Source organism: Alosa sapidissima, chromosome 17 (genome assembly GCF_018492685.1).
Source record: "Alosa sapidissima isolate fAloSap1 chromosome 17, fAloSap1.pri, whole genome shotgun sequence".
In the NCBI taxonomy this organism is placed as follows: Eukaryota; Metazoa; Chordata; class Actinopteri; order Clupeiformes; family Clupeidae; genus Alosa; species Alosa sapidissima.
In genome coordinates, this window is record NC_055973.1 from 34,190,016 (window position 1) to 34,207,515 (window position 17,500).

General features: G+C 42.7%; 2 protein-coding genes across 9 annotated transcripts in view; one reads left to right on the forward strand and one right to left on the reverse strand.

Moving 5' to 3' along the window:
- The window catches only part of stx1a (syntaxin 1A (brain)), a 41,224-nt gene extending 28,801 nt beyond the window's left edge, over window positions 1–12,423 (forward strand). For 5 of the 7 annotated variants that reach the window (XM_042068135.1, XM_042068140.1, XM_042068133.1 and 2 more), the window contains 2 exons: window positions 1–66; window positions 11,725–12,423. The exon at window positions 1–66 is cut by the window's left edge and continues 45 nt beyond it. In XM_042068135.1, coding sequence (XP_041924069.1) covers window positions 1–66; window positions 11,725–11,835 — 177 coding nt within the window. In that variant the 3' untranslated portion in view covers window positions 11,836–12,423. Of the gene's footprint in view, window positions 67–8,678; window positions 9,752–11,724 lie in introns of those variants that run through there. The other 2 variants (XM_042068138.1, XM_042068139.1) reach the window with 1 other exon arrangement.
- Window positions 12,424–15,631: 3,208 nt separating this feature from the next.
- The window catches only part of LOC121688504 (P2Y purinoceptor 13-like), a 20,488-nt gene continuing 18,619 nt past the window's right edge, over window positions 15,632–17,500 (reverse strand). For both annotated transcript variants that reach the window (XM_042068131.1, XM_042068130.1), the window contains exon 5: window positions 15,632–16,849. In XM_042068131.1, the coding sequence (XP_041924065.1) occupies window positions 16,265–16,849 (585 nt within the window). In that variant the 3' untranslated portion in view covers window positions 15,632–16,264. The remainder of the gene's footprint in view (window positions 16,850–17,500) is intronic.

Genomic DNA, 17,500 nt, shown 5'->3' on the forward strand with positions numbered 1-17,500 from the left:
GAGTACGTGGAGAAGGCTAAGGAGGACACCAAGCAGGCAGTGCTCATACGGAAGGGCGGACGCAGGGTGGGACACACACACACACACACACACACACACACACACACACACACGTAATAACTTCCCACCACAACGTAATCATTTCCCACCAACATAACCCAATAATTATTACGTTTGTAGGAAGTTATTACGTTGGTGGGAAGGTTAAAAAAGTTAATGTTATAACTTCCCACCAATGTAATAAATCCCTGATTTAGTGAAATGATATCTGTTTTATCAATTGTAGGTGTATAGTTGTCAACAGTTGTCACCATATAAACCAATCTTCATGTTACATGATTCTGTTGGATATATTTATTGATGTGACAAAATATGCTATTTCAGTGTAGTAACATGGTGGAGCAAAGGCCTGGACATGTTAACAGTGCAAGGACTGGTCTGATTGATTGATTAGTACTGTAGGATAATAGGATAGCACAGTAGTATTTACACACAGATACACAATCAACAAATTGCCCTAGCAATTATATTTGTATGTGGGTGGTTGACGTTTTAGGCCGAAAGAAAGTTTTTGAAAAAGAAATTAGATATTAGGCATCATTTGGAAATCACTTAGTCCTGTTGTACTGACCCTTCCATTCCCAAAAATATGTTTGGTCTTTTAGATTTTGTGTTGAAATTCTATTTATTCACTAATTAGTTGTGGTAGTGACTAAAATTGTCATATGGTGTGACATGAAAGTTGTGTGTAAAATTATAATGGTATTTTGTTTTAAATATGAGTCAATGTATTATAATGTTCTATCATTACTTCATCAAGATCTAGCATTTCCTTGTGCAAATTTATTACACTTTACAGTATATTTCTTCAGCAATACACAGAGTAAGGCATATGTCCTCAATCTTTCAATAAACGTCATATTCATTTTGACATACCTTGATATAAAAGAAAGAAAATGCTTGTGACTTTTGCTGATCCTACTTTCTATCTGTTCCATTGAGATTTGTATGATTTAGACCCCAAAAGCCTTTTTATTTTCATAATTTCTTGATGTCACACCAAATGATATGGTGTCACGCCATATGATAAATAACACCACATAACAATCTGTTAATACAAAAATGTTTATTATATGTATTTCACAAGCAACAAAAGACAGTTTAAGACAGGTATATCATGTTAAGTTCACTTTCAGAAATCACAACTAAAACAGAATGCCACCAAATATTGTATAGCTCTTGGGTTCCCTGAGTTTTTCTCTTCTCAATGGTGGGCTTCAATCTGAATGTTTGTAGTTCCCCTTTGAGTTTATTCTCTTTATATCTGTTAAAAGACAAATTCAACATTTTATTCAGATAATTTAAAAACATATCCGGCATTATAATCAGATTAAATTGTTGCAATTACTTATAGTGCTAAAGACAACATTAATATTGCTGTTTTCTTTAACACCAGAATTTATTTTCTCAGACTACTATTGATATTTAGAATGTCAAATATGTATCTTTTGTATCCAAGGCTGTAGAGTGAGTGAGTGAGTGAGTGTGTGTGTGGGGGTGATTTCTGTGTTTTATGTGTGTGTGAATCACAATACATGCAATAGTTGCACATCTTAAATAATAAATGTTAAATCATGTATCATCATCAAAATATATATTACACTTAATTATGAGTTAAACATATGTATGAAAAAACATTTATGTAGGAAAATGCAGTTTCTATCATGTGCCAAATAAATCATATGGTGTGATGAGAAAACCCGGTCACACTATATAAGGTCACACCATATGAGGTTTCATGTACTTGGCATGACATTAAGCAATGTGCTTTTATGCTAACATCCTAAAACCATGCTAACTGCAATATGACAATATAGTTTTAAAGGAAATATTGACTGAAAAGTAATTTCATTTGGGCATTTTTGTGTAAAATGCGTCCCACCAAAAGACAGTGCAAAAGGGAACGGAAGTAGGAGTGCCGGATATACTTGATTTTTTTTTAAACATAAAGAGAGAAAACTCACCTTGTAACTTTCAGTGTCCTTCTGAGGTGTTGTTCTTCCTCCTGAAAGAAGGAGGACCCCTACTCCCCAAAGGTCTCCAAATTGCCCGTTTAAAAAAAGTAATATGGCGTCACACCATATGATATCCATTTCTGGGACAAAATGTTTTCGTTAAGGGTGGCTTCACAATATTATGCCTGAACTTTTAGTCAAGTAGACTCACAAGTAGGCATCTGGGTTATCAATATATGATTGAATAAACAGAAAATGAATTAATTTTCTTGTTTTTATTCAAAATCAAAATTTGTGAAATGTGCTTGGGACAGTCACGCCATATGAGCTTTTTCTGGTTTGATTAATCCCATGAATGCTCTGTAGGTTCATATAAAACAGCATTTTCTGAACAATATCAACATAGTTTTTGACATTTTTTTTTATAATTTACCTATCTTTGACACATTGGACCAAAAAAAGGCCATGTCATGTCAACCACCCACATATATATCTTTACTATTTTTGTTTTTTGATGTGTTTTTTTCTACTGTTATTTGTACCATTGTGGTGCTGAGCGACTGGAAGTTTGCATTTCCTCTTGGGGATCATTGGGGATCTATTTAACATTGTGTTAAACACGACTAGTATAGTTTGTGTACAGTGGGCAGTGCTTCGACTTGGCCAGCTTCACTCGCGGTCCGCGCGCGGGATCACACGGTATCACGCAACTTTAATTTGTATTTTTCCAGTGACGCTGCAACGACGCTGAAACAACCCAAACAACTGGTAGATGTCTCAAGTGAGCAGGGTGTCTCGTAAAAAGAAATAGAGCCTGGAAAACCCTACACCGACTTCACTACAGACTTTAGCAGACTGGTTTAGAAATAATTTAATAGCCAGAAATATGCCTGCCCTGCCCTAATAAAGAAATATTTGGTCAACTGCGAGTGAATCCCGTTTGCAGCCGTACAAGAAACGCAGGACAAATGAAAAATTCTGGTTTTCTCCGAGTGCAACGATGATAGACATCATTTGGACAAAATATAGAGCATATTAACCTCCGTTGTTCAGCCAAATGCCTTCCTGTTACGTCCTGTTATCACAGAGTTACAGGCGATAAACGATTTTTGATGGTCACAAGTTTACTTCATTAGCGGTTTATTTTTTTGATTATTAAAGAGTGTTTTTCATTTAAAGGTTTGACTTTGTGCTTATTCAGTAGAACATTTAGTGCTCTTCCCGAACCCAGACGTTCACATTGCATGTTTGTTTGTAATGGATGCAACGGCAAGATAGGCTATGCATTTGACAATGAGTTGTTAACAGACCCAAGACATATAGCCCAGCAGCAATCTAGGGACAGTTCATTATTTATTGAAGGGGCCACCGGAGGAATTTTGAGTGCTTCAGTCAAAAGTTGCATGACCCTCCCTTGCCTGCTAGAAATTGTTCAATGACCCTCCGACAGAATTGTTAAAAAAGACATGACCCTCCCCTGCCAATTGTCTTCCGCCCGCGCCACAGCCACACACTTTGTGATAACGTTCTTAAATCAATCTTTCCCGTGAGCTTGCATGCTACCAGTCCTTCCTTTTCAAATGTTTGTGCCTGTTTGCACAATTTCACAAATAATCATATGTGATTAATAGTATGACAAATAATCCCTGTGCACGGGGACCGAAACAATGCATGCCAACTTTTTCCGTGTTTATCACGTATTTTAACTTCCCCCCGCTGTCTTGCCGTTTTAATGTTTTCCCGTAGAATATCCCATATTTTAATACTCTCATAACAGCCCTGCCATCGGGCCTGTCTCTGTGTTGCCCTGTTGCTACCCCTTGCCCTTCCAACGAAACAGATGTCTTCAAATCATCGTTTTCTTTGCTTGAAGGCGAACTTAGAGTGATGTTAACCTATTTAAGTTTAACGGCGTGATTGTCGCGAAAGCACGATTCATTGGCGCTTGCATGTTCGGCCTTATGTCTACGTGCGCACCTGAGGCTACTCAGCTACTAGAGAAAGAATTTCGTCCACAGCTCTTCAGTTCTGACAAAGCCGAAATTACTCCTTTTGAAACAATGAGTGCGTGCGTTTGTATGGTTATATTGCTTTACAGGGGGGGGATCCCAAGCAGCTTTCAGCCATAAGGCTACTTTGAGAACATTTCCTAATTCACCCGACACTAATATTCAAAATGTTGAAAACTATTTCGGCATAGCCTATAAGCAGTTTAATTAAATGGAATGTTAGTTGTAAACAAACGGGCTACTTGGTGAGGCTTGGCCTCACAGATGCGCTCGTGCCTTAGATGGTAAGAAAAATCTTCACAATATAGGCCTATTAACTGACCACCCCGATTCACTGGGGGGCAGGGGGGGCCATCAGACTTTTGTGCCCAGTTAATCCGGCCCTGCCCCCAACAAATCACACCTTCCCACCAGCTGTGACAGCTTAAAAGAAGTCAAGAGGACTCCGAACTCACAGACCTATTCACAAACCGGTTTTGTGGCATTTCGCCTGTTTTGAAATCCTATGCGGCTACAGGAGCTTCCAATCGCGAGGAAGCAATTTTGCATTGTAGGCATAACTAACATGCAATAACGCCACCAACAACAACCAAAACTAGGCTACTCATTGTCAACATGTAAATTAAATGTAACATTATTGTGAATCAAATTAAAATGTTCTCTTATGCAAACGTAGCGTACCACAGCTGTGGATAGTGTAAAGAAATGTTCAAGGCTTCACAATATAGTGCTTTACACGTGCTTTGCATGCAATACACGTTGCCATGGCACCGCCGCGTTCGGACGCCTTTTTGGTTGCTCCGCCTAACTTGTGCTTATATTTACTCTTTTACCTTTTATTAACCCCTAATTTGTGCTTATATTTACTCTTTTACCTTTTATTAACCCCTAATTTTTTGCACTTTTCCACTGCACTGATTACGTATGATGGCGTTACACTTAGAAACTTTTTTGTTTCGGGATGTTGTTTTAATCGACGATTCTACCTTGCCGACTGAGATTCTCCGAGATGCATCAGGGAACCATGGAGACGCATCTCGGCACAGAAGGAAAAAACACAGAGGAAAACGAGCCGGGGCCCGTAACAAATTGAGGAATAGAGCTCATAGGCCTCCACTGCCTAGCATTCTCCTAGCCAATGTCCAGTCTCTTGTGAACAAGATGGATGAACTAAGAGCGAGGATACAGTTTCAAAGAGACATCAGGGACTGTAACATTCTATGCTTTACTGAGACATGGCTAACTGAACTTGTACCGGACTGTGCCATCACTCCGGTGGAGTTTTTCTCTGCTGCTCGCTCTGACAGGACTGAGAAATCTGGAAAATCGTAAGGTGGCGTGTTTGCATCATGACGAACAGCAAGTGGTGTGATCCTAGAAATGTCACCGTTCTCTCAAAGTCCTGCTCGCCTCATCTAGAACATCTAGCGATCGTCTGTCGACCCTTCTACCTGCCCCGTGAGTTTACTTCGGTAATATTCAACGCTGTCTACATTCCTCCACAAGCCAACACAGATGCTGCGGTTTCAGAATGGCAAGAAGTGTTAAATAGACAACAACACACGCACCCTGAAGCTGCGCTTATTGTGGCCGGTGATTTCAATCAAGTACATCTGAACCGGTCCATGCCTGAATTTATTCAACACATTCACTTCCCTACACGTGGTGACAACACACTGGATCACTGCTACGCACAGTTCAAGAACAGTTACAAAGCTAAGTCTCTACCAGCTTTCGGAAAATCAGATCATGCCGCTGTCTTCCTACTGCCTATGTACAAGCAGAGAAGTCAGACGGACCCCACAGTGACGAAGGAGGTCAAGCGCTGGACTGACCAATCGGAAGCCAGGCTACAGGACGCCCTTAGCAACGTTGACTGGGAGATGTTCAAGACGAACTCTGCTGACATAAATGAGTTTACGGAAGTATCATTGAGTTACATCAATATGCTAACTGATTCCATCATCCCAACTGTAAAGATCCGAAGCTTCCCTAACCAGAAGCCATGGGTGGATAGAAAAGTGAGAACGGCATTAAAGACACGCACCATGACTTATAATGCTGGGCTTATTTCAGGGGATATGACGGATTACAAAGCAGCATCTTATAGTTTACGTAGAGCTATTAAAGATGCTAAGCGGCGCTATAGAGACAAAGTTGAAGCTGATTTCTTGGAGGGTGATCCAGCACGAGTGTGGAAAGGACTCCGAACCATCACTGGCTTTGAAAGAAAGTCCCCTCCTATGATGAATGTGAGTAAAGCCCTCCCTGATGAACTTAATGCTTTTTATGCTCGCTTTGACATGAAAAACACAGACTATATTGGACTAGCTGCAGCATGTGAAGCAAATGAGGATGCACCTTTCTGTGTCTCTGAGGTCGATGTGAGCAATGCCTTTAGGAGGGTTAATTGTAGAAAAGCTGCTGGACCGGATGGAATTTCTAACAGGGTTTTGAAATCCTGCGCTGCTCAGTTAGCTCCTGTGTTCACTTATATCTTTAACACATCATTGGCTCAACAGATAGTTCCCACTTGCCTCAAGCAGTCTGTTATTGTTCCAGTACCGAAAAACAAAAGTCCATCATGTCTGAATGACTACCGCCCAGTAGCCCTGACGTCTACAGTGATGAAGTGTTTTGAGAAGCTTGTGAAAAACATTATCTGCTCATCCCTCCCTGCCTCCTTCGACCCCCTCCAATTTGCTTACAGAGCCAACAGGTCTACAGAGGATGCCATCTCAAACCTAATGCACACCACCTTAACTCACCTGGAGGAATGGGAATTATGTGAGGATGCTGTTCATTAACTTTAGTTCAGCATTCAACGATAGTACCTCTCACCTTGGTCACAAAGATGAAGGCCTTAGGACTGTCACTGGATATTTGACTTCCTCACCTACCGTTCACAAGTGGTTAGAGTGGGGGGTCTGACATCTGACTCATTAACCATCAGCACTGGTGCTCCCCAAGGCTGTGTTTTGAGTCCACTGCTGTACAACATCTACACACATGACTGCAAAGCCAACAGTAGTCATACCTCCATCATCAAGTTTGCAGATGACACAGTGATCTTGGGCCTGATTAGTAACAACAATGAACAGCTCTACTTGGATCAGGTTGATGAGGTGGCACAGTGGTGTCAATCTAACAGCTTGACACTGAATATCAATAAAACCAAGGAAATGGTTGTGGATTACAGAAGGAAGCAGCAGAACTACAGTTACACCCCACTAATGATCAGCGGGCAACCTGTAGAGAGAGTCACAAGTTTTAAATACCTTGGTGTCCACATTACTGAAGACTTAACATGGACTGTTAACACTCAATATGTTCTGAAGAAGTTCAGACAACGACTCTACTTCCTTCGTCAGCTAAGGAAATTCAAAGTTTCTACATCCATCATGAAGGCCTTCTACACTTCTGCGGTTGAGAGTGTTCTAACTGGTAGCATCATCACCTGGTATGGGAACTCCACAGTTAGAGATTGTAGTACTCTGCAGAGAGTAGTGCGCTCAGCTGAACGTACTATAAGAACTCAACTCCCTGCTCTACAAGATATCTATTCCAGAAGAGTACTCCTAAGAGCCCAAAATATTCTGAAGGACTCTTCTCATCCTAACAATGGATTATTCCTACCGCTGAAATCAAGAAGACGCCTATGTAGTCACAAAGCCAGAACTGAGAGACTCAGGAGTTTTTATCCCCAGGCTATCCGAACTCTGAACTCACACCATACTGACTTTGCACTCATTCACTCCTCAGCACTCAAGAACCCCCCCCCCCCCCCCCCCCACACACACACATACCTACAAGACTTTTAGCACTTTTACATCCCTCTCCCTATGCTACAGACCTTTTTATTTATTTTCTTATTTTATCACACGTCAAAACACACACACACACACACACACTTTTGCACATCTCCATAGAACTTTTTATTTATTATTTTTGATTTCTCCTCCATCTATCTACCCATGTCCTTGATTGCCTAGCCTTTCTGCCCAAATGATGATCTGAGCAACAAAGCTTTATGGTCATGAGATTGGTTTAGATGGTGACACTTGTTGACAACTATCTATACCCTTACAATTGATAAAACAGATATCATTTCACCAAATCAGTGATTTATTACATTGGTGGGAAGTTATAACATTAACTTTTTTAACCTTTCCACCAACGTAATAACTTCCTGTAAACGTAATAATTATTGGGTTATTATTGGGTTGGTGGGAAATTATTGCGTTGATGGGAAGTTATTATGTTGGTGGGAAATTATTACGTTGATGGGAAGTCATTATGTTCATGGGAAGTTATTACGTTGGTGGGAAGTTATTACGTTGATGGGTGTTACACTTCCCATTGCTGAGTCATCTAGTTTAATCTGCACCTTGTTTTACCCATAGGTGTTTTATCGTGATCTCAGCTGCTGTGCCTTCAGAAGTTTCCATATTAGCCACTAGAGGGCGTTTTATGTCCATATTAGCTTAGTCTTGATACAGATGAAGTTTAAGGAAAGATTAGAGCAGTTTTATCCCAGAAATACGCCAATATTATCCCCTCTCCTCTCCTCTCCTCTCTACTCCTCTCATCTCCTCTCCTCCTCTCCTCTCTACTCCACTCCTCTACTCTCTACTCCTCTCCTCTCCTGTAACAGAAGCTGCTGCTCATTGGAGGATGTGTTGCTGTCACTCTGAGTGTTCTCATCATTGGATTGGCTATAGGCCTCAGTTAGACCCACCCCCATGTGACCTGCCCCTCCTAGGCTCCACCCTCTGGTGGTTAGGGCTGATTTGAGCTGCGCAGTCGAGACAGGTGCTGAAGTCTCAGACACTAAGACACTAAGCTACAGACACTAAGGCACAACTACAGACACAGCTACAGACACAGCTACAGACACTAAGGCACAGCTACAGACACTAAGACACAGCTACAGACACAGCTACAGACACTAAGGCACAGCTACAGACACAGCTACAGACACTAAGGCACAGCTACAGACACTAAGGCACAGCTACAGACACAGCTACAGACACTAAGGCACAGCTACAGACACAGCTACAGACACTAAGGCACAGCTACAGACACAGCTACAGACACTAAGGCACAGCTACAGACACTAAGGCACAGCTACAGACACAGCTACAGACACTAAGGCACAGCTATAGACACTAAGGCACAACTACAGACACTGTCCAGGTGCTGAAGTCGCGGGTGCAAAGGTGAACTTGCAGATGTGCTGTCTAAAGAGCTGAAGTCCTTGCCATGAGGCACAGGTGCGTTGCCATGAGACACATGTGCGTTGTCTGAGGCTGTACAGGTGGCAGGTACAGCTGCTGTGAGCCATCCAGTCACCTTGAGCTGCTAGGACTCACCAGACATACCACCGCTACGTCATATGCTGTATATCATATACTCACCAGACATACCACCGCTACGTCATATGCTGTATATCATATACATCACTACGTCATATGCTGTATATCATATACTCACCAGACATACCACCGCTACGTCATATGCTGTATATCATATGTAGACATGTATTGAAAATGTGTGCTCATGGCACTTTTCCAGTGCTGCAAGAATGCAACAGAGGAGCCAGCTGGCACCAAAGAGACGGCGCACACTACACACACACATCATTTGCTGTGTATAGAGCTGAGGACACACACACGCACACACACACACATCCTTTGCTGTGTATAGAGCTGAGGACACACACACGCACACACACACACATCCTTTGCTGTGTATGGAGCTGAGGACACACACACGCACACACACACACATCCTTTGCTGTGTATAGAGTTGAGGACACACACACGCACACACACACACATCCTTTGCTGTGTATAGAGCTGAGGACACACACACGCACACACACACACATCCTTTGCTGTGTATAGAGCTGAGGACACACACACGCACACATCCTTTGCTGTGTATGGAGCTGAGGACACACACACGCGCACACACACACACATCCTTTGCTGTGTGTGGAGCTGAGGACACACACACGCACACACACACACATCCTTTGCTGTGTGTGGAGCTGAGGATCAAATCTCTCGACCCGGAGGATTCTACTTTTATGTGTCAAAAGTGAAACCTTTACTGGACCTTTCTAGTAGTGTCATTGTGGAGACAGAATATACAGTGGCTCGTCGGTTGAGTGAGCAAATGAAGGTCTCGTCCCCACCCGACGAGGGTAATTGGACTTCCACAAACCTCTCGAAGCAATGCCGAGCGTGATGACAGCGCTGGAATGCGTTTTGACTTTTGATGCAAGCACTGCACTCTGTGAGAACTCGTTTTCCACACTACAGAACATTCAGATCATTGTCTCAGCATGCTTCATCGACGAAAGACCAATTTAATTAAGTTGGCATTTGAAAAGGACTTAACAAAGAAATTCAGGGAGGAGTGAAAAGACTGCCATTTGAGAAGATTTCACTCTGCAGCAAATCGTCGCTGCCGCTCTACTAATGGTGAGGTTGTAATATTATGCTGGCTCCCTGAAGCCCCATGTTAGAACCGAGGCTGAGACAGCAAAACAAACTGTAATAACAATGTAACGTTAATACTCGTTATTAAGATGCTTGATGATTTAGGCCGACATTATTCTCCCTCTCTATTTTGGATCACAATGTTGTCCATGATTTAGGCTAACGCAACGCAATCTCTTTTTATTCGCTGTATAGGCCTATGCTCTGCGCAATAGTTGTCCTGATTTAGGCTAACGCAATCTCTTTTTATTCGCTGTATAGGCCTATGCTCTGCGCAATAGTTGTCCTGATTTAACTGTTTCAATACGAAATGTGTTCTGTTGATGCTGTTAGACGTGTATGAATTCAAAGTTAATTTGGGAGGTGATTGAGCTTAATGTTATAAGCTACCATACAATGATTTAGGCTGTTTTTCAGATGATGCTTTGCGCTCCCCTTTTTATTTTCTGTATAAACCGTTCTGCGCAATGGTAGGCTAGTTGTCCATGACTTACCTGTTTAAATACCAAATAAAATCAGTTATACATGAAGACCTGCATGAATTCATTAAATGTTCATTTGTATAAGTATATATACTATTTTGATCCTGTGAGGGAAATTTGGTCTCTGCATTTATCCCAATCCATGAATTAGTGAAACACACTCAGCACACAGTGAACACACAGTGAAGTGAAGCACACACTAATCCCGGCGCAGTGAGCTGCCTGCTACAACAGCAGCGTTCGGGGAGCAGTGAGGGGGTTAGATGCCTTGCTCAGGGGCACTTCAGCCGACCCTACTGGTTGGGGTTTGAACCGACAACCCTCCGGTTACAAGTCCGAAGCGCTAACCAGTAAGCCACGGCTGCCTCTAATTTCATAATATTTGGAAGATAATTAAGAAAATGTTACATGATGAGATGTATTTAATTTGCCGGGTCTGGTTGCTGTATTCTGCTCAGCTTAGCGTCCTAGCAAGCCATGAGTAAGCTGTATTAGCTTAGCTTCCTAGCAAGCCATGAGTAAGCTGTATTAGCTTAGCTTCCTAGCAAGCCATGAGTAAGCTGTATTAGCTTAGCCTCCTAGCAAGCCATGCGTATGCTGTTTTAGTTCAAGCCATAAAATGGTTACCGTTTGCATCAGACTGCAATAGTTTATTTCAGCAATATGTCTCTATAGGAGTAATCAACGTGTGCACTCTTTCACTTTCCTACAGGACTCCTCCCCCAGCCTGTCCCTGCTGGTCACCTGCTCAGTAGAAGGCTATCAGACACTATCTGGTTTATCTTGCATGACAAATATGTTGTATCCATTAAATTCAGAATAAATATTCTGCAAGGTGAATAGCCCATATGATGTGTAAGCTATCTGCCATATTGTAGCCCAATGCTTTGTGGGTGCAGAAAAGAAGCAATAAATAGGCTATGCATCATTCAGAAGATAGATAGATAGATAGATAGATAGATACTTTATTGATCCTCAAGGGGGAATTCAAGAAAAGGAGCACTAGGCTACGCATCATTCAGAAAAGGAGCAATAAATAGGCTACGCATCATTCAGAAAAGGAGCACTAGGCAGCAAATAATTGATCCATTTCACAGCACCTAGCATGGCACTTGACCTCCCAGCTCCTCTCGTGGGAATGGATAATTTGTCGTCCTAATGCAGCTATAATGTTAATACTCTAGTTGGTGATTCTAATGCAGCTATAATGTTAATACTCTAGTTGGTGATTCTAATGCAGTTATAATTTTAATACTCTAGTTCAGTGGTCTCAAACTCACGGCCCGTTGGCCAAATCTGGCCCGCGTCCGGCCAAATTCCGGCCCGCAACATATGTCAAAATAATAATGTAATCCGGCCCTTGAGGGTATTTTTAATTGCTACAAACAACGATACTGATTAAAATAGACGATAGTTCCAAGTACGGTGACAAATCCCATTTGTACTCTCCTCCACTATGTGCTAGACATCCAGAGCTTGATTCAAACCCAAAATCGCTGCACACAGTGTTCAGGAAATACTTGTATTACACGCGAGAAACACAAAGATGTGCATTTGTAATGACGCGGAAGCGATGCAGGCCATAGTTTTGCACAAATTGAAGCAGAAATAGGCCTACACCAAATGTTCGTGTGAGATGAAGTCTTAGGTAGGCTATGTTATTCACCTATTCTGATTCTGAAGGAGAATATCCTTTTGGAGATTATGATCGATCGTCTATTGACAGTGATAGTCACGTTGCGTCTGTGAATGGAGGTGCGTCTTTGCGAATATACGACGGTGTCCACTAAGCATACCATGCTTATTTCGACCCTCTGCCCAACGTAGCTTGTAGGTTGCAGTGGTAATCATGATGATAGTGTCTGTAATGGACGTGGTACAGACAGCAGGGCTAGTAGAAATAGGGCTCTGAACTACAAAGTCACCCGCGATAGGAACTGATTTGACCAGGATACTTTATTGTAGGCCTTGTGGTTATAGGCTAGTAATAGTTTACTATTGGTATACATCTTAGGTGTTTTCCTGTTAATTTGTTATGTGGGTAATATGACAAAAGTAAAGTAAACCTGCTCAAATATGTTCATCCAGCATTTACTGAAAGGTGCATAATTTGAGGTGTTTGCCATCCAGTGGCAAATTAGATGGGTAAATTTACCCCCTTCATAAACTTTTGTTTATAGTCAAATATTTTTACATTTACAGTAGGACTTTATCTCTGACCACTTTCAAGCCATGGCCTTTTGAAATTTTGATATAAAAATCCAATGGTGTTGCTTTCTTAAACCTGACGCCTAGTTTGCCAGGTTTAAAAAAGTTAAGAGAAAAATATTTTTATTTGGTGTGAAACACACACATAGACCTACCTGTTTTTATGCTTTTTTGTTTGTTTTTATAATTTGTATTAATTATTATTTTATTTATAAACTAAGGTTGCTAGCACATGTGTCTAAAATAGATAAAAAGACTTGCACTTTCTGTTTGTAGTTTTGTGTTTGAAAATACAGTATTTGAAAAAAACATTGCATTTTAGGAAATAGTTGTTGTTTTTTTGTATTATTCTTTAACACTGACGTGGCCCTCCAATCAGATGACATTGGCAGAAGTGGCCCCCAGCTCATTTGAGTTTGAGACCTTCGACTCTAGTTGGTGATTCTAATGCAGCTCTAATGTTATATATAATATATATATTAATACTCTAGTTCAGTGTTTCTCAAACTTTTTCAGATGAAGGACCACTTAACCAATAAAAAAGAAACGCACAGACCACCGAGCTAAAAAAAAAAACTTCAACAGTATACTAGCCTACATGATAGGCCTGCTCACTGAGCCACCTTGCTTATTGTCTTTGCACTTTGCTATTGTGTCAGAGGATTCATATGATTTAAACTGGCATATCTTACATAGATAGTGTTGCAAAACTGTTCGGATTTACATACAAGTTGGTTCAATATTGCAAACAACTCATATATATTATATTTTACCACATCTGCTCGCGGACCACTTGGGATAGCTTGCGGACCACCAGTGGTCCCCGGACCACACTTTGAGAAACACTGCTCTAGTTGGTGGCTTTACTCGTCACATGCACATCAGCCATCTGCATCTGTAGAATAATAAAACACTGGCCCGCACTTACCAACACCAGCCACACACACACACACACACACAGCCATGTTGCTGCACCTGTACAATAATATACTGTAACACACACACACACACACCAACACTAACCTCAAACACCAACACCACACACACCAACACCAACCACCAGTGTTTGGAATAACGGCGTTTAAAAAAACGGCGTTAGGTAACAACGTTATTTGTTCAGTAACGAGGTAATCTAATTAATTACTTTTCCCGTCGTTACAACGCCGTTAACGTCTTCATACTTTAACATACAGACAAGTGCGTGATCTCGTTGGAAAGCCCCACTTCTGCGGTCGTGCAATAAAGGCTTCTCGCTGCTATGAACAGTTGCGGAGCAATGTAACAGAGAAGAAAGGGTGTGATTTTTGACGCACTTTGCGTCAATTGGCTTCGAAGGGTGAAAATCTCACGTACCCCCATTTGGGCACCACTGAGCGATGCCGCGTCGGTGTTGTGGTCATCAACTGCCCTTTTTTTTTTTACCCCCCGAAAAGTGGGGGTGCGTTCGCACCCCCTGCACCGGTGCTTCCGGCGCGCTTGCTGTAGACGATAATGTTTCATGTAGGGTTCATATCAGTTAATATAAATTAACATTTAAAAACATGTTATATATAAAAATTATATAATTTTTTTCATATATAAGTCGCACCTGACTATAAGTCGCAGGACCAGCCAAACTATGAAAAAAAGTGTGACTTATAGTCCGGAAAATACGGTATATACATTTTGAAAGTTATGTAGCCTACAAACACCTGTCTGTTCTACTCAATTCAACTGGCTGCTCAAAACTGCTCAAAAAAATCCAAATTCTTTGACATATAGCAACTTTTTTTAACAGTAACGCAAATAGTTACTTTCCCTGGTAACGAGTTACTCTTATCATAGAGTAATTCAGTTACTAACTCAGTTACTTTTTGGAACAAGTAGTGAGTAACTAATTACTAACTAATTATTAACTAATAACTTTTTTAAAGTAATGTTCCCAACACTGCCAACCACACACCAACACCACACACCAGCAGCATCGCACACACACCAACCACACACCAACACCACACACACACACCAGCACCACACACATACTCACACCAACACCACACACACACACCAGCACCTCACACATACACAAACCACACATCAACACCACACACACACACCAACACAACACACACCAACACCACACACACACACACCAGCACCACACACATACACAAACCACACATCAACACCACACACACACACCAACACCACACACACACACCAGCACCACACACATACACAAACCACACATCAACACCACACACACACATCAACACCACACACACCAACACCACACACAGGGTCAGGGTTTACAGACGCTGCTCTGGATCTTTGCACCTCGTTGTACTTTCACAGGTTAACCCTTTAACTCTTTCACAGGTTAACCCTAACTCTTTCTAAAGACGTTTTGGAGCATTCACTTGTACACGCTGTGTTATAAAAAGGAGCTTTATTGAAATGTGTGTGTGTGTTTGTCTGTGTCTGTGTGTAGAAAAGGAGCTCATTTTATTGAAAAACATTTGACATTTCTGTACTTTACGTTGATTTGTATTTACAGCATGCATGATACATCCATCAGCAGTGTGTGAGTGTGAGTGTGTGTGTGTGAGTGTGTGTGTGAGTGTGTGTGTGTGTGTGTGTGAGTGTGTGTGTGTGTGTGTGTGTGAGTGAGTGAGTGTGTGTGTGTGTGTGAGTGAGTGAGTGAGAGAGAGGGATAGAGAGAGGTTAAGAAGAGGTTTTTTATGGTATGAGGAACTTGCAGATAATCCCTGTGTGTGTGTGTGTGTGTGTGTTCTGAACTGTTTTCATTCCTGATCATATGGTGCCAGGTTTGACTCAAATCTTCATGCATTCACATAGTCCAGTCAACAGTACTGTGATGTGATGTGATGTGATGTGTGTGTGTGTGTGTGTGTGTGTGTGTGTCTGTGTGTGTGAGTGTGTATAAGTGTGTGTCTGTGTGTGTGGGTGTGTCTGTGTGTGTGAGTGTGTATGAGTGTGTGTGTGTGTGTGGAGCTTGACCGCAGTTCACTATGCGATGCTGTGTGTGTTCAGCATGTTAGACTTCATGCTTCTGGGGCTGATGTTGTTGATGCTGCTCCTGTTGCTAGTGGCTCCTGAGCACTGGGCATCTCGTAGGCACTGGGTATCTTGTGGGCACTGGGTATCTTGTGGGCACTGGGCATCTCGTAGGCACTGGGTATCTTGTGGGCACTGGGTATCTTGTGGGCACTGGGCATCTTGTGGGCACTGGGCATCTCGTGGGCACTGGGCATCTCGTGGGCACTGGGCATCTCGTGGGCACTGGGTATCTTGTGGGCACTGGGTATCTCGTGGGCACTGGGCATCTTGTGGGCACTGGGCATCTCGTGGTGGGTGGAGGTGTCGCTGGGTGAGGCCGGGGGGAGGGGCTTGCGGCTGAGCGTGGCGGTGATGCGTCGGCGGAACACGTGGCACAGGAGCACGTAGATGAGTGGGTCCAGACACACGTTGGTGGTGCAGAGCCACAGGGTGCTCTCCTTGGCCACGTACAGCAGCTGCTGGGCCCAGCATGGGCCGGCCAGCCCACGCGTCTGCGTCAGAGTGTACGGAACACGGGCGAAATGGAATGGAGCGAAGCACACGAAGAACACGCCCACCACCACAAACACCTGCACAGGAACACAGGGCACGAGTGTGTGTGAGTGTGTGTGAACACAGGGCACGAGTGTGTGTGAGTGTGTGTGTGTGTGTGAACACACAGGGCACGAGTGTGTGTGTGTGTGTGTGTGTGTGAACACAGGGCACGAGTGTGTGTGAGTGTGTGAACACAGGGCACGAGTGTGTGTGTGTGTGTGTGTGTGAACACAGGGCACGAGTGTGTGTGAGTGTGTGAACACAGGGCACGAGTGTGTGTGTGTGTGAACACAGGGCACGAGTGTGTGTGAGTGTGTGTGTGTGTGTGAACACAGGGCACGAGTGTGTGTGTGTGTGTGTGTGTGAACACAGGGCATGAGTGTGTGTGTGTGTGTGTGAACAGAGGGCACGAGTGTGTATGAGTGTGTGTGTGAACACAGGGCGTGAGTGTGTGTGAACACAGGGCACAAGTGTGTGTGTGTGTGTGTGTGTGTGTGAACACAGGGCACGAGTGTGTATGAGTGTGTGTGTGAACACAGGGCACGAGTGTGTGTGTGTGTGTGTGTGTGTGTGAACACAGGGCACGAGTGTGTATGAGTGTGTGTGTACACAGGGCACGAGTGTGTGTGTGTGTGTGTGTGTGAACACAGGGCACGAGTGTGTGTGTGTGTGTGTGAATACAGGGC